General features: G+C 38.5%; 2 protein-coding genes across 5 annotated transcripts in view; one reads left to right on the top strand and one right to left on the bottom strand.

The window, feature by feature from the left end:
* Nucleotides 1-15,126, bottom strand: part of NFKB1 (nuclear factor kappa B subunit 1) — a 131,132-nt gene extending 116,006 nt beyond the window's left edge. For 2 of the 4 annotated variants that reach the window (XM_033214882.1, XM_033214883.1), the window contains exon 1: nt 14,669-14,757. The gene's annotated coding sequence lies outside the window, so the exon portion shown is untranslated. Of the gene's footprint in view, nt 1-14,668 lie in introns of all 4 variants that reach the window. The other 2 variants (XM_033214880.1, XM_033214881.1) reach the window with 2 other exon arrangements.
* Nucleotides 14,141-15,611, top strand: LOC117085713 (skin secretory protein xP2-like). The gene has a single exon (XM_033214884.1). It carries the CDS (start codon nt 14,425-14,427, stop codon nt 15,385-15,387), a length of 963 nt encoding a protein of 320 aa, XP_033070775.1. The 5' UTR covers nt 14,141-14,424; the 3' UTR covers nt 15,388-15,611.
* The last annotated feature ends 2,767 nt before the right edge of the window (nt 15,612-18,378 follow it).

Here is an 18,378-nt window from a genome sequence, read left to right as displayed (position 1 = left end):
ATGAAGCCTGCAAAGAAATAGGAAAATAAGACTGAGAAAAAAAATGACACGAATGATGAAATTAGCAAGCAATGACATTAAGATGGTTAATAGCATATGGTCAATAATGTAAAGGAAAAGATGAAGATAATGAGCGAACAGACAGGCGATATCGGCAAAGAAACGCACACCTTTCTTTAAAAAAAAAAGAACAGAAATTTTAGAACTGAAACGAAATTTCACTAAATGGACTTAGCATATTTAACATTATAAAAGAAAATGCCAATAGACTAGAAGAAAGGTCAATAAAAACTCTCCAAACTGAATCACAGAGGAAAAAGAGGCAGAAAGAAGTGAACACAGCTTCAGTGACCTACAGGACAATATTAAGCAGTCTTACATATTTGTAACATGGAATCCCAGAAAGAGAAAAAAGACAGAAAAGATATTTAAAAAAATACCAGTTGAGAATTTTTCCAATTTTGATTTTTTTAAAAGTCAACCCGCAGATCCAAGAATCTCAAAGATCTCTATGCTGGATAAAAACAAATAAAACCATGGTTAGGCATATTACAGCCAAATTGTTAAAAACTAATGCTAGAGGAAAAAAAAAAATCCCAAAACAGCAAAGGACAAGAAAGGACATATTATATATGGGGGAACAATGATAAGCATGATAAGCATGATAAGCATGATAAGCATGATGTTTCTGATGATCAATAGTCCCAGTACAAGCTAGAAGGCATTGTAAAGGCACTTTTACAGTGGTAAAAGAAAAAAAAAAGATTGGTCCAGAATATTCAGCAAATATACCTTTTAAAAATAAAGATGAAATTGACATTTTCAAGTAAACAAGAGCTAAGAGTATTCATCACCAGCAGATCTGCTAAAAGACATGCTAAAAAAACTTCTTCATGCTGAAGGGAAATGATAGAAAGTTGGACCTTTATGAAAGAATAAAAAGCATCAATAATGATAAATATGTGAGTAAGCACAATACTTTGATTTCTTCTATCTTAATTTCCTAAACAGACAATTGACTCTTCACAGCAAAACAAGACAATATATTTTGGAGTTTATAACATATAAAGTAAAATGTATAACAACAATAGCACAGAAGGATAAACAGAAGTATAACAATGTCAAGTTCTCACATTAATTAATTATAGACTCAAAGATGCATATGGTAATAAATAAATATGTTTCTAAAGTGGTAAAGTAACCACTTTAGAAAATAACCAATGAAGGAGATAAAATGGAATTTAAAACACTAAACTTGATTTATTCAAAGGATGGCAGAAAAGGAGAAAAAAAAAAAAGAATAAAGAATAGATAGCACAAATAATTAATTACCAAGATGAGAGACTTAAACCCAACGTACCAGTAATAATATTACATGGAACTGGAGTAAACTCATCCAGAAGATAGAGATGATCAGATTGGATTTTTAAAAAGCAAGATTCAAGTATATGCTTTTCATAAGAATTGTACTTTAATATTAAAGACACAGATAGTTAAAATGTATGAAGATGGCACACGGGGCTAGTTATATCATGCAAATGCTAAATACAAGAAAAGCAGGCTATATTCTAAAATATCAGATAAAGCAGACTTCAAGAGAAGAAATATTACTAGGGACAAAGAGGAACACTGCAAGAATGAATCAAACGGCCAACTCATCAAATAAAAGCAATTATCTTGTTGTGTATGCACCTATTAACAAAGCTTCAAAATATATGAAGCAAAAAGTGGAAGAACTAACGGAAAAAATCACAAATCCACAATTACAGTTAAGATTTTTAACATTCCTCTCTCAGTAATTGATAAAAGTAAAGCAACAGAACGTCAGGAAATGTCTTAGTCTGTCAGTGCTGCTGTAACAGAATAGCTGAGACTGAGTAATTTATAAACAGCCCAAGTTTATTTCTCACAGTTCTGTAGACGGGAAGTCCAAGATGAAGGCACCAGCATTTGGTGTCTGGTGAGGGATGCATCCCCTAGAGGGGAGGAATGCTGTGTCCGCACATGGCAGAGGGCGGAAAGGCAAGAGGAGACAAATTTCCTCCGGCAAGCCCTTTTAAAAGGGTACGTAATCCCATCACTTCTTATAGGCTCTACCTCTTTCTACTGTCACATTGGTGATCCTATTTCAACACCGGAATTTGGTGGGGACACATTCATACCATAGTAGGAAAGATATAGAAAGCTTAGGAACAAAACTGTCAATCAAAAGAACCTAGTGTATGTCTACAACAACCCCACTGAATGATTTTAGAGTCCACATTATTATTACTGTTATTATTATTATTATTTGAGACGGAGTCTCGCTCTGTCGCCCAGACTGGAGTGCAGTGGCACCATCTCGGCTCACTGCAAGCTCCGCCTCCCGGGTTCACGCTATTCTCCTGTCTCAGCCTCCCGAGTAGCTGGGACTACAGGCGCCTACCACAATGCCTGGCTAATTTTTTGTATTTTTTTAGTAGAGACGGGGTTTCACCGTGTTAGCCAGGATGGTCTCGATTTCCTGACCTCGTGATCCGCCTGCCTCGGCCTCCCAAAGTGCTGGGATTACAGGCCTGAGCCACTGCGCCCGGCCCAGAGTCCACATTATTTTTAAGTACACATGGAATAGTCACGAAGATAGATCACATCCCTGGCCATAAAATAAGTCTCAATAAATTTCAAAGAATTGAAAGCATGCAGAGTATGTTATCTAAATACAGTAGAATTAAATCAGTAACGAGTAATAGAAAAATATCCAAAAAACAAATCCTGAAAGGTATATAATTAAGCAAAACTGTTAAACTGGGGGAGAAAAAAGTACCTCTTAGAATCAATAGACTATAGAATATACAACCTCACCCCCCTGAAAGAAGCATCTAAATTCTTGCTGTATCATGTTCACTATAATCATGGGGGACAGGGATTTTCTTAGAGAAGTGATTAGAATGCATTCCAACGTGTTCCATAAAAAACAAATTTTTGCCTATGGTTGTCTTCTTAACCATAGTGGACTGAAATTCATAAGATCAAAAGATGTTTTGGGCATTTTAAAATTATATTGTAATTAAGAGTAATTTATATCATACTCTAAGTAAAATTTATTTTTATTAATACTATATTAGCACAAATTCTGCCAAGAATAAACTTGTAGAGCTAGAGAAGTTCTTTAAAGATTATAGTAAGTTAGATAAAACTTTAAATGTTATAATTAAAGTCACTCCTGAGATACTGCTGCCTACCATTTCCACATAAAAACTGCTTCAGTACCTCTGTTCGTGGTGTGAGGTCTTTCATTCAGATGGCATGAAAAAGGGACTTGACATAGTGGACTTTGTTCTGACCTTTTGCGTCTACATTTCTAATGCTACAGATTTCTTCTTCCCTAAAAACATAGTATCACAGGATTTTAATTTTGATATGTAGCCTCTGCCTTGAGTACCATTTTGGAATATTCATATTTTCAGACTGAGGAAGAATAAGACCTCATGCATTATGAATTAAGAGACTAGTATTCTTTTGTTCAAATATAGAGAAACTTATCTAGTTCTCTTGAACCTGAATATGACTTATTTTAGATTTTTATTCTATTAATCCTCAAAAATCCATAAAAATATGTCCTTCATGTTTTAAAAGAAAAAGAGTCATTATGTGAACCAGCAATGTTTGGTCCTATGAACACGGGTACAATCACCCTGGAGGCACAAAGGGTTCCCTTGAAGAAATAATCACGGTGAAGGCCTTCTGATTACATATACACAAATATAATAACTTGCATGCCATCAAAATCAGGCTCCATGAAGCCCTTTCTACACTGACCACTCATACAGATAAACTCTTTTAACGTACACATGGCTGGGTGTGGTGGCTCACATCTATAATCCCAGCACTTTGGGAGGTCCAGGTGTTTGGGGACAAGCTTTGGCAACATAGGGAGACCCCATCTCTACAAAAATTTTAAAAGGTAAAATAAAATTAAAATTTTGCCAGGCATGGTGGTGCATGCCTGTAGTCCTAGCTACTTGGGTAGCCGAGGTGGGAGGATAGCTTGGGACCAGGAGGTCGAGATTGCAGTGAGCCATGATTGCACCACTGCACTCCAGCTTGTATGACAGAGCAACATCACATCTCAAAACAAACAAACAAAACAACACAACACACATACAGATGTCAATGTATAAAATGAGTGGGGAGAAATAGGTGAACTCTACTCTCTTTTCTATGTCTGATAACATCAGATGTGAATACTTCTTTCTTCCATGTCTCTTTGTCAGTGACCCTGGCTACTTGGTATTAAGCAAATTTTTTACTTTTAAATTCATAATAAGTAAATGAGAATGTAATCAGTTTTATATTTTTTACTAACAACTTAGGAAAACCAGTATTTTGTTTAGTGAGGAATATCTGGAATGAACTGACCTTAGGGCCCACCTGACACAGCAGAGTTCCCACTGGTGTGAAGCTCATTATTAGCACCTTGGAATAATGAATTCATTCAGTCAATGCTTCATTGTCTATGTGGATATATATGAGTCATAGAATTGACATACACATAATCCAAAAGTTGTTCGTGAAATCTTTTAAATGACAGTGGAGGGAAGGGGTCCTAACTAAGAAGGACAGATAGGATGCTTTTGCAGTGCTGCCAGTGTACTATTCCTTGACCACCAACTAGGTTAAACGTGTTCACCTTGAGATAAATCTCTAAAGTTGCAGCATTAATATTTGTGTACTTTTTAAGCTATGGGATTCTTTAACTTAAAAAAGGCTAATGTAAAAAGAAAGTTTCTTTTTCTATTTTTTTTTATTTTCTTTTTTTGAGACAGAGTCTTGCTCTGTTGCCTAGACTGGACTGCAGTGGCACAATCGCCACTCACTGAGGCCTCAACCTCCCAGGCTCAAGTGATGCTCCTACTTCGGCCTCTTGAAGAGCTGGGACCACAGTCATGTGCCACATTGCCCAGCTAATTTTTAAATTTTTTTGTAGAGACCAGGGTTTTGCTATTTTGTCAATGCTGGTCTCAAACTCCTGGGTTTAGGCAATCCTCCCTTCTCGGCCTCCTGAAGTACTGGGATTACAGGTGTGAGTCACTATGCCCAGCAAGAAAATTTTAAAAACTGAAAAGACTATATTGATTTAAGCTCCATGAATTTCTGGATTTCTGTCTTGTTTGGCACTGTATGCCTTGTCTTTAGAACTGTGTCTGGCACAAAGAAAGGACTAATCAGCTTGATTTAATAATTTCACAATGCATATGTATACCAAAACGTCATCTTGTATACCATAAACATATATAATTTCTGTCAACTGTACTCTGCTAAAGCTAGAGGTCAAAAAAAGGAAGGAAAAAATAATAAAAACAACAAAATCATACTATGCGAAGATGGAAGAGCTTCTATAAACAAGCAATGCTTCCACTACCCCACCCCTCCTCATCTCTAATCCTGCTTTTCAAAGGCTGACTTTTTCTTTTTGGTTTACCTGGTGGTTCTTTTCATATCTCCAAGATATGCTTCTGTCTTTCTTCTTGATGTAGGACGTTGTGTTCCTTCTAGGAAGGAACAGAGGAGGATTCATCTCATACTACCACCACCTCCCCTTCTTCTCCCTCCAAATATAATTAGTGAGACCTTGAATCAATCCAGCATTTAAATATTAAACTTTATATTCAATTTTTGTCTCAAGCTTTCCATAAATTTCTTTGGAGAAATATGAATGTGAGAGACTGGTTAATAATGAAAAAATTCAACACCAGAAACATCTGGATTTGAAAAAGAAGCTATACTGAGACTAAAAATTGTAACTCATTATCCAAAAAATGGGCAGTTCCTCATATTATCAATTTGATAATCAAGAATTGGCTTGGTACTTACTCACATGCATTTTTCTTAAGTTGACCTATCTCAATATGACAAGAAAATCTGAAGTCTTCCAATTAATACAATTATATCAAAGAAACACATAATTTTAGAGAGAGATGCTCATTTGGCCAAACCTCATTTTTTTACAGAACAAAAATAAGACTCAGAGAGGTTAATTAACTTGCTCTGAGCCACACAGTTAATTGGCAGCACTGTCTCTCGATATCTTGTTCAGTATTTACTTATTCAGCAAACATACCAGGTGCTGTGCAAATAAAAAGTAAGTAAGATGAACTCCTTGCCCTCAAGATGTTTCTTTTCTAGGACCCACAGGAATTCAGAACACAGAATGGGGCCACATAACTCTTTATGGAGAGGGGAGGGAGAAAACAGAAAGGCAAGTGAGAGAAATGGTGATGCTCAAACCAGGCCTAAGGGTTTAGTAGTTAGCAGGATGGCTAGGAAAGAAAAGGCACTTCTCATACAGGGAGGACATAAGCAAAGGTATTCAAAGTCAGAAACTGTGAGTAGGAAACTGAAGGTTGGTGTGGAGAATCTGAGATTAGGGGATGGTTGGGGAACAGGGGAGGGAGTAAGGGGGTGAGGTATATGGGTATCAGCATGTGAAGACAACTGGAATTCACTGCAGAGACATGATCCAATTTACACTTTAGAAAGCTGACCATTATGCAAAATGAAGGATGGGTCAGAAGCAGGAGACAATGCAAAAATAAAATCTAGAAATTCAATGAGGAAGGGATGGATTCTGGAGATGAGGAGGCTGACTTGATAGAACTTGGTGACTGACTGAAGAAGAAAGCTGAATGTATAAGAAGGGCTTCTAGATTTCTGGCATGGGAAATCTACTGAATGGACCCTAACAAGCTAACAACTGCATTCCCTAATGTGCTGGGGATACCAATCTGTACAGAGGGGTGGGGATCAGGGATGATGAGAAATTTAATATTGGCATATAGATGTGAAGATACTTAAGTGCCTCATCAATAAAATGATTTCTGTGGCTTACCTTGAATGACTAAACTCCTACAGTTCAACAGATACTTAGTAAACATAGGACAATTACTCCAAAAGTCATCTATTTCAACACAGGATTGAACTACCACTCTAAGCAACCTGGGCTGACTCCTATTTGGCTATCATAGGAGACTTTCTAAGAGAAATGGGATACTTCCCCACCCATCATAAAAAGAATTGTAACTGCAGGGTAAAAGACTATGTAATGGTTTAAAATAGGAAATATTTTTAAAGTTTCTAAGGATTGCTTGTTAAATTTGGTTAAATGTCTTAAATGGGAAATCGAATAAATATATAAAGAGACACCATAAAGATATTATGTCAAATTAATGCTATGATACGGTATGAGAGCTAGTAAATGCATCTGACTATTGTTGGACTACCATGCTTTTGATTTTAATTTCCCAGGTACTTATATTTGCTTGATTGCAACTGACTTCTAAAGTGTTTCTTCATAATGTGGTGAAAATGTCCATTCTTATCAGTTTAGCAAAAACATGATAATCCATTATGAAATGTCTGCCAAAAGGTTCTATCCAAGGGCAACCTCTCTTACTCCTTTCATTATGACCCCACATTAGATGAGATATACAATTTATCTCATTGCATATCTCAACCATGAGATATACGATTTGTACTTTTATTTATAATTCTCATTCACTTTCTAGATTATTCTATCTTCACATTCAAGTCGATAACAAAGTTTAAGTCTTAATTTTTATAGAGGACTCTTCCCCCTAAATCTTTATGCTTTCATTATCCTTTGCTTTGACCAATCTTTCAAAAGACTCTTAGGTTTAAAATTACATACACATATACAAATGATACTTGACCTATACACCTTATCATGTATTAGCAGTATAAAAAATGAATGCATTAAATGAATAGGGTAGAGAAATGGCTATATTTTTGGTTCACTTTAAGCCATCTCCTCTGAAAATTAGTTCCCCAGGTTTTCTGATTGGTTTGAAATTAGCAGTATGAACACACTAAAAATTTTTTTCCTACTTCCTAGATTATATATTCAGTTTTCAGTTTTGATTTTATGTAAATCAATTGTGATTTAAGTACTTTCCTGACTATGCAACTGAGCAAAAAATTAAGTTTAATTTCAACTCTTAACTTCTTAACATTGCTTTCTACTTCTAATTTCCTCTACATAAATAGTCACCCGTACATACTTCTTCCATCGTTCCACATCATCATCATTTTAATTTTGTAAATCATGAAGGTTCTTGTATTATAAGTAGATACTATAAATTGTAAGGTATTCTCCTCTGGCCTCATTACCAAGTCCATATCCCATTTAAAAGAGAAAGACACTGAAGGTTATAAATCAAGTCTTAACAAGCAAACACCAATACATGGTTAAATCCTACAAAATAAGCCTATACTTAAGAACTGGTAGACAAAGGGGTTCTTCAAATATCAATAAAACATGAGTCGGGAATTTGTGTTAAAACATCCAAAAATAGTTATTTTCTCATTCCTAAAATTCTTGTCATGGAAGACATATTTTCTAAGACAATTAAGTAATTTATTTTCACTATTTAAATGAACTGCAGGCTTGGGCTTAGAACCAACACATAGGTTGATTAGGGAGTCTGTCATCACTTTTATGTTTTCTTTTTTACATACTTGTTATATGGTAGAATTGATGTCTGGGATAAAGAGGGATAGGTGTGCCCTAACACTGAAATATGGTATAGTATTTTCAGTCCAAATGATATGATACATAATAAAAATAATAATTTTTTGAAATAACTGCTGTTTTTAAGAAACAAAATTCATAAAAACAAATTGCTTTTTAAAATGGGACACTGTAGAGGTATGTTCAACTTTATGCAGGTCTTATACTTTCTTTAGTTCAAGTTAGTGAAAAGTAAATCCTAGAAATATTAGTGAGCCTCATTTATCAAAAAAGTTCATCTTGACCAAGCTAGATGGCTCACTCCTGTAATCCCGGCACTTTGAGAGGCCGAGGCGGGTGGATCACTTGAGGTCAGGAGTTTGAGACCAGCTTGGCCAACAGAGCAAAATTCCGTCTCTACTGAAAAAAAAATTAAAATTAAAATAAAAAAAAAAGGTTCATCTCAAAGAAAAATCTAATAGCTTTATTTTCCAATATGAAACGTATGAATTGTCCATACATTTCTACTAGTAGAGTAAGGATTATGACAAAGTTAGAGCCTTGTTTGTTTTGTTTATCCTTCTCTTCGTGCCCAGAAGCTGCAGACTGAACTCGTAAGGGAACACAGAAAAATTTATTTTTTTCTGGAAGCCATCTCATGGCGAAGTCACAGGCAGAGTGCTTGGATTACTTTATTATTTTAACAAACACTGCCACTATTAATCTTCAGAGTACTTTTCAATAATGACGGCTTTACAGTGCAATTGTTATATATGTTAACATTTAATTTCTTCCTCAGTTTGCTGGCAACAACAAAAAATATTATATGTACATATTTGTAACCAATATAATTATATTTAATTTGTAACTAATATAATTATATTTAATATATATTAGTTACAAATACATATTTATACATATGTATCATTATATTTAATATACATATTAGTTACAAATATGTATATATATAACCTTTTTGGTTGTTGCCGTATCTATATATGTAACCAATATATATCAGTATATTTAATATACACATTAGTTACATATATACATGTAACTAACTTTTAAATTAATTTTTAAACTTGAATGTTTGTTGTGAGTGATGTGAGGGGAGATCAGGGTCAGATCCAGAACTAAGTGGCAGCAAAGCAGACTGAACTGAAGTGAGCAGCACTCAATAAAATGGTTATTTTCCCACAGGACTGCATTAGGGCTCCCAGGGGCACAATGGCACTAGGACAGAGAGTATTGGCATTTTGCTCTTTTCTAGTCTAAATGGTATATTTCATTCAAAAAATTGTGTCCACAAAAAATAAATGGTTCAATTCAGAAATTCAAGGCCAACTTTTATAAAATGCTACAACTGAAAAATAATGAACAAACTCTGCCAGGATGAGGCCCCAGCTTCTACAGTGTTGCAAAAATCATTAAAGTATGAAAGTGGAAAGTACAGTAAACCCTGCAAACTGGCTGCTTGTTCCTGAGATTTGCCATCTAGTAACTTTTAACATTTACAGATTTATGGGTGATAGGTGTTTAATTCCAGAGGTAACAACAAAATAACATATTTTGTTTTAACTTTTTAGTTGATTAATTTAGATAAGCGCTAACAATTCTTAGGCTACCAACCAGTGCTTGTGGCATTCTTTTTTGGAGGTATTAGTATTGGACATTACAGTTTCAATGGAGTGTACAGAAATTCTAATTTCACCAAAAAGTTACATTTTTCAATTTTACAAGCACCTTTTATCATTCCAATTACTTTATTATCTTGCTCAGGTGCCTCTAAAACTTTGAAACTAAAAGGCATTTTTCTTTCTAGTTTATAAATGCCTCTTTCAGAATGAAATGTTCCCCTTTTGGAAGGCACCAGGTACTTTTTAATAAATTATTTGTTCTAGTAAACTTCAAGTGGTCTTTAGATAAGATTTCCATAATATCTAGGACTCAAGGACTATTTTGGGTTCATTTCTTTCCAGAAGGCAAAGCAAAATAATGTAATTTTTGTTCCTTATAGAAGATGGCTGTCCATTAAAAAAACAAAATAATTTTGCAACAACTTCATGTCCCTCATTCATTAAACAGTTACTGATTGCTTACTACGTACCAACAAGTACAATGTTAAGCATCAGCTATTTCTCGTCAGTATTGATTAGATATTATTTCTTTTTAGTTGAACTAGAGAATCTGATTCTCTCAAACAGCTTTTCCTTTCTTTTTATTTCATTTTTTAAATAATTTTGGCTATTTTAAAGAATACGCCATATAGAGTATATAAATTCTTTTTTAAAGCTTAAGCAGTCAAAATTTTTCACAGTTTAAACTAATAGGATCCATAGATGAACTCAAGTCTGTTGATATCTACTGAAGGCATGGGTCAAAAGAAAAGCTATTTTAAGGTTTCTGGATTAATGGTGAAAGATGAATGAAAAATAATAAGGCAATTTGTAATGGATAATTAAACCAAATATATCATTATTCTAATTTCAAAAACAGGCAATAAATTAAAGCAGATGAAATTTGTATTATTGATAATTAAATCTGTATTAGTTACTACAGAAAATATAAGAGAATAAAAATTGTTTTCTTTTTAAAATGTAAAATGCACTATTTTTATTAGTAGTACTCAAAATTAAACAAACATTTTCATCCATAATCTATCTTCTGAGATTTCTATAATCTGTAACAAATCGCATCTTATGTGACTCTTATTTTGTACAGAACTGTCAGGCTTTAAATTATTTGAGGTGAAGCAATGCAATTTGCACAACTTATTTTCTAAACTATTGGCTGATCTTCAAGGCCAGGTCAACAACCTCCGGAAATGTAAAAGACAGTATATTAATTTGCACCCAGGAACAACCTCTAATACAGCAGAGACCAAAAGTATGAAGCAATTTCATCATCATTAAAAGAATGTTAACTACTTTTTTCTCTTTTTTTCTTCTAAAAGTGAGGCACTGGATACTAATTAATGAAATATTACAAAGATAAAAGGCTTGGTTATGTTACCAGAACTATTAACTGTACCAAATTATGTGGTTTCAAATATTAATCTTTTTTGATTAAAAAAAATTCACAGTCAAGGAGCCAAATTGACTTGCAGGACTATGCCAAATTGTTCAAACCTTTCTCCCTGAGGCTGAGTACCTTCAGTTCTTCCAAACTCTCTGTCTCCAAAGTAGTGACAGAATTCAAAGAGATATCATATGCTCTTGATGGTTTACTGCTCACCTCCAAGAACACTGCAAGTCAGTTCAATATTCATGGAAGGTGCAAGAGTGCAAATGAGAACTAATTCCCAAAAAGCAGAGTAAATTGCTCCAATATGGTCTACTGGTTACCAAGACCTAGTCATCAATTAACGCTGATCAGACACAAATGTAGATGTAGGAGCAGCATATCTTAACATATCCTCTAGCACTAACTTCTATTTTTCCTTCTCCTTCTCTTCTAATATAACAATCCCACTACTGTAGACAATTCACATTGTAAACAGAAAACCAAGAGACCAACCGAATAAAACAAACTTCCTACTAAAAGTAAAAAGGTTAATGAGAAATTTTGCATAGCCATTCATTCATAGCCATCCATTCCTGTTAATGTGATTTCTGATCAATCTGTGGACTAGAAGCGCATAATCTGAGTATTTACTCTATTGGTTATACAACAGTACTGTGCATTTCCAGATACACTTCCTACTGCAGTCAATTCTATGCTCAGAAGAGCACATCTACTAAGACCTGAAGATGAAAAAGATGAGATTTTTGAGTACTTCATGAAAAATCCATACAGCAACTCAGATGCAATTATTTTATTGTTTGAAAATATCGACTATTTGTCTTACTTCTCCCAAGTTCAAACCAATTGAAGGTTGTGAAGTAACCACTTCCCCCCAGAAGCCAGAACTTTCACCTCTTCTGAAGAGAGAAAATACCTCTCATAAATTAGGTAAAAATAAGGTCTTGCTGATGGAATGATAGTCCAACATTCATGTAGCTGCCAATTCCCTATCTAGACCTCGTATCTACCACAATGAGCAATCCCTGAAAGTCAAGGTAGTAACTTACTTAATCAATTATCTGCAAGTCTAAAAGTGTAGCTAAAACAACCTGCATAAATACTAGTTTCTCAGACTACTTCAATTTGTTTCCAGGAACAGTAATAAGAGAAATGTAAGGAATATGATCACTAAATCCAAAATTCTTCCTATTTCAAGATTAATTGTGCTTTAATCAACTCAGTCATCACAGATCTTGTTTAAGAGGTAGAGTAAAAAGGAAGTGCAAAGATCAAAGCAATGCTTACAAAGGGGAAGGACTATTTTTGTATGTATACCCCAGTATTTACTATCTGGGTTTGAAAAACAGGGGCATTTACTCAGCACAAGTGAGTGCCAATGCCGAAAGTAAGAACGAAATTTCAGAAAAAAAGATAAAAGATTTTCAAATCACCACCAACCCCTAAAACGATTATACTATTTTCTTTAAAAAGTGTCAAAGAGTTTAGAAGTGGTTTGCTTTTCACTGCAAGCAGCTTTTCGGTTCCAGTATTAAATGTACATATAACGTGTGTTACTTTGTGTTCAAGTTTGTCCAGTAGGTTGCAGCCCAGGAAGACATTTTATCTAAACAAGCAGGGGAGGGCATTTAGGAATTGCAGGTGTATCAATACGGATGAATAATCTCAGATTCCAAGTCTCCATTCATCGTATATGTTCTTTTCACTTCAGCAATTCAATTGAATCATGAACGTAAAATTCTACAGGAAATATATCTTTTCATTTCCTGTCTTCCCAAGTTTATAAACTCAAAAAAGTACACTGCTTCAAATTTAAATACATACATTTAAATATATAATTCCCATAGTGCCTCAAGCAGTAAAAGGATTCATCTCTAGAAAGCACAATATTAAAATCAGAAAAACAACATACTTCAATTTTAAGTTTCCCTTTTAAAGTTTTAACAAACACGAATGCAGTTCAAACTGCTTGACAATATTCAGTTGTGGGATTCTGCTAGAAAAAAATTATTGAACATCTTGACCCTAACCTTTAGTATTTACTAAAGATCACCAGTGTGTAGAATATTTTGATGCCAGTTATTCAATGTTTTAGTAATACCATAAGTATTTTTTCAGATTATAAGCTTTATAACAAAATCCTTGAGTTAAATATGGTTATTTCATAATTTGTAATGCTGAAAACCTCTACTTAACAAAGTCCATGAAAATGTCTCAAATCTTGATAATTAAATCCTATATCATTAAGTCCCATTTCAGTTTCAGTAGACCTACTGGTCAGGGCAAACATTCCCTGGTGTCTGTTTTTAAGGACCAAAGAAAACTTGCATTTAGGATAGGCTTTGTTTTTACATTATTTTTGTTTCAGAAGTCATGCATAATGCATGGTGGCACTGTCCAAGAGTTTTACATAATCAAGTCTAAAAAGTGCTCTAAGTATCTAACTAGGTAATTTATTTTCTCTCTCCAATGCCAGGCCCCAGAGGATCAGAATCAAGTCCTATAGCAGGTGACTATATCGTGTGTGTGTGTGTGTGTGTGTGTGTGTGTGTGTGTGTACGGAGGGGTGGGGGGAGGGAGAGAAAAAGAGACAGAGGGCCAGACTTCTTTCAGAAGTAGGAGAGGGATGAATAGACTCTCCTATTCAATTCTGGGGAGCTGGAGAGGGCTTTCCCTGCCAAGAGGACTGACAAGCACTTCTTCTTTCATTTCATGGAACGCCCTTAGGAGAAATCTGGTTCTGCACTGCACCAACCACCTTCCCTCTCTCCTCCGCGCCGCAGCGCACCTCAACCTTCTCACTAACCCCCAGCTGGGGCTAGGGTTGGGGATTTTAAAAGTTTGTAAGAGTTCCCCTCCGATTCGCGTTCCCACCCCGCGGAGAGACGTGAAGAGAAATGAGCGCCGGGCAGCCACGGCCCTCCGGCCGACTAACCCCTGCGAGGTCCGGATGTGCCTTACCCCGGTGTCGCCAATCCCATGTGCCTCTCACTACTGTCAACCTCCTCCCACGGTCTAGCCCCGCGGTTAGCGCAGGAATGAGGAAGTCCGAGTGGGGCTGGAGGGGGTGCGGAGAGCTGGGTGGCGGGACTCGAGCCACGCGTCCCCTGCCGGGCCCCCACTCGCCCGAGTTTGGCTTACCCTGGTGGCGAGTCCGCGTTCGGCCTCCTGGCGCGGGTCTCTCCCTCCTGGGCGGCGCGGGCCTGCAGGCTGGAGAGAGAAGAGGCGGTGGCCGTCCGGAGCCCGAGCGGGCCCGGGTGCGGGTCGGGGCGAGCGGTAGCGCGGCGGGGCCGGGCCAGGCCAGTCAGCGCCGCGCCATGTCCGCAGCGCTGGCGGAGGGAAGCGCAGGGCGCGCTGTGGCCGGGCGGCGGCGGCGGCGCCGCCTTACTGTCCGGGCGGCTGCGGCCTCGGCGGCGCTGGGGTCCGGGAGCGGGGCTGGCGGCTGCGTGCAGGCCGAGGGCGGCGGCGGCTGGCGGCCCGACCGACGGGAAGGGCAGGGGAAGCTGTCAGCGCGTCGCCGGGCCGCTCCGGTGGCGAAACCTCCTCTTCCTGCCCCGGCTCGCTGGTGCACTTCTCTCTCTTTCTCTCTCGCTCACTCTCTCACTTCCTGGCTGGAAATTCCCACTGACGTCGAGAGAGCATACAGACAGACGGACACACGCGCGCACGCAGCGGGGGCGGGAGGTGGGGTTGCTGCCGGGGGTGGGGGAAGCCCGCACTTTTGGGGGCTGTGCGCCCCCAGCCCGGCCTCGTTGCTCGGTTCGGCTCCCGCCCCTCTGGGCCGCTTCGGGGCGCCGGGCGAGGGGCGCGCGTTAGGCGGCCTGGACGCCGGGGTCCCCGGCGTGACTCTGGCTTCCTAGCCGGGCGCTCCCAAATCCAGAGGGCTGGAGCCGGTAGGGACGCCCCCAGGAAGCGTCTGCCGGGCCCAATAGTCCGGGAACACAGGCGGCGCGGAGGCGGTGGCGGCGGTGCCGCTGATAGAGTCATGCGGTCCATAGCCCCTAAGGGCAGGCCCGAGCAGCTGGAGGGTCGGCATGGATCCAAGCATGCCAGATATAAAAATAAAGCTCATCTGTATATTCCATTTAAATGTGTCTCAGTTACCTTCAAATCTCTTCACAGATTAAACTAGAATTTCGTTATCATAACCGACTTGTGTCCAGTAAAGTATAACCCTCTACTGGTTTTTGGTGCGGTCTTAAATATCCTCGTTATAGGGCAGTTACTCAGAATATTCATCTACAAGGCATTGTTAGGCCTTTATGATAATTACTGTGGATAGAATTATAGTGATGGTGGTAGCAATGGTTTTGGTTTATAGCTCATAAAATACTGATCTGGCAGAGGGGAGTTTTCTTTTTCTCTGAAGAGACCGCTACTGGCACCCATTGACAGGCCTGCCAGTGACCACCGTTCACTGGCATCTGAGCTGCTTTCGTGCTGGGCGCTCGCTGTACTAGGCACAGGTTGAGGATACCTTGGGATGGATTACCTCCCCACATAAGAAATCTTGAGCCGAAACATGTATTTTAGAGCTCATTGTTTCACTAGTGGGTCGAGTGACAACTGAAAGCTTAGCTTTAAAACATCAGTAATCAGGTCCTTACCAGGCAATATTGCAGTGGCATTTAGATTTCTTATAGCATGTTCATCCTAGTCCTTTTGTGCCCTCTCTCCGTCCTCCTTCTCCACTAGGTTATAAAAACCTTCTTGGTGGAGTGTTTTTCTGGCAAAAAACAAAAAACAAAACAAAACAAACAAAAAAACCACACACATACACGCACAACCAAAAGAAAAAACAGAGATCCATTTGATTGATTGCCTATGAGATGAGCCTCCGGCGCGACCTTGGAGGCACCCAACAGTTGACCTTTAAGCGATCTCATTTAGCTCCTGGAGGCTGAGCAGCTGGAATTCAGAGGATCCATAAAGACTGAACACAATGACTTTTTAAGAAATTCTGTGGGCTGGGTGCGGTGGCTCACGCCTGTCATCCCAATACTTTGGGATGCCGAGGCAGGTGGATCACCTGAGGTCAGGAGTTCGAGACCAGCCTGACCAATATGGGGAAACCCCGTCTCTACTAAAAATACAAAAAATTAGCCGGGCTTGGTGGTGGGCGCCTGTAATCCCAGTTACTTGGGAGGCTGAGGCAGGAGAATCGCTTGAACGCCGGAGGCAGAGATTGCGGTGAGCCGAGATTGTGCCACTGCACTCCAGCCTGGGCGAGACAGAACGAGACTGTCTCAAAAAGAAAGAAAGAAAGGAATTCTGTGTTATTATTTATGGGACAGTATTAGAAATTATGCCAATACTATAGGAGATTGAAATATAGTTTATGTAAAATGATTTTTGCCAGTGACATGAGTAAAAAGTCTGCAAGTTCCCATGAAACAAAGTGTAAGGGGAGTGGGTTTTCCCCCACTTTGGGAGGTGTGAGCATACACGCTCTACTTTTCATTCTGCAAGGAGTGGCAGCCCCATTACCGGAAGATAGGTAAATAGAATTATTATAAGAGTAGAGCCAGTGTGACGTATTTGGGGGGTAAAAAATGAAGAGTGTTAATTACTGAAAGGTATTAAATCAAACTCCAAACTCAAAATGATTCCATAAAATGAACTTAAAATTGAGGGTAGGGTGTTGAGCAGGCATGTTAGTTTCCTGGGGCTGCTGTAAAAAATTACCACCGGCAGAATGACTTACAACGGGAATTTTATTCTGTCACAGTCCTGGAGCCTAAAATTCTGAACTCAAGGTGCCATCAAGGCCATGCTCCCTTGAAGACTCTAGGGAGGAATCCCTTGCCTCCTCCTAGCTTCTGGTGGCTCCAGCAATCCTTGCCATTCTTGGCTCGGCTGCAACACTTCATTCTGTGCCTACATGGTCACATGGTCTCCTTCCCTGTGTTTCCTTTGTGTTGCTGTATTCAAATCTCCCTCACCTTTCTTTTATGAAGACACCAGTCATTGGATTTAGAGCCCACCCCAATCCAATATTACCTCATCTTAACTTGATAACATTTGCAAAGATCCTAGTTCTAAATAAACTCATGTTCACGGGTACCTGTGGTTACGACTTGAACATACGTTTTGGGGGGGATGTAATTCCATGCAGCACAGCAGACAAAACTGTAAAAGCCTTCAGTTTACTCTTTTTGGCTCGCTGATTAACCCTCCTCCGTTCCTGCTTTGTTACCCAACATTTTCTCTATACTCTGTACAAACCTGCTTCCAGGAATATTTCTTACAAATTCATCCATCCTAAAGTGTCAAAAGGTATTTACCATTATCAGGCTACGAAGAGAAAAAAAATGCCTCAATGTGGAATTTCAGGCATCAATATTGTCTAAAAGACAAGTTATACTGTGTTTGTCACTTGTCTTAGTTCATTTGTGTTGCTATGGCAGAATACCCAAGACTGGGTAGTTTATAATGAAAAGAGGTTTATTAGGCTCACAGTCTGCAGACTATACAAGAAGCATGGCACCAGCATATGCGTCTGGTGAAGGCCTCAGGCTGCTTCCACTCAATGGAAGGCAAAGGCGGGTGGTGTGTGCAGAGATCATATGGCGAGAGAGAGGGGAGACGTGCCAAACTTTTTAGCAACCAGCTCTCATAGGAACGAATACAGTGAGAACTCAGTCATCCTCTCCTTGCAGGGAAAAGCATCAATCTATTTGTGAGGGATCCACCCCCATGACCCAAACATCTTCCATTAGGCCCCACCTCCAAAATTGGGGTCACATTTCAACATGAGGTTTAGAGGGGACAAATAAACGGTAGCATCACTAAATCATTGAAACTACACAAATTTCCCTTCTCATGAAGCTATGTTGGAAATGCCAGTGTGC

Source organism: Trachypithecus francoisi, unplaced genomic scaffold (assembly GCF_009764315.1).
Source record: "Trachypithecus francoisi isolate TF-2019V2 unplaced genomic scaffold, Tfra_2.0 Lachesis_group1, whole genome shotgun sequence".
Lineage (NCBI taxonomy): Eukaryota > Metazoa > Chordata > Mammalia > Primates > Cercopithecidae > Trachypithecus > Trachypithecus francoisi.
The sequence above is the reverse complement of the archived record's forward strand: the minus strand, read 5'-3'. Positions and strand labels throughout refer to the sequence as shown.

Coding starts and splice junctions, on each gene's coding strand:
- LOC117085713 (XM_033214884.1), top strand. CDS start 14,425: ATGAGCGCCGGGCAGCCACGGCCCTCCGGCCGACTAACCCCTGCGAGG.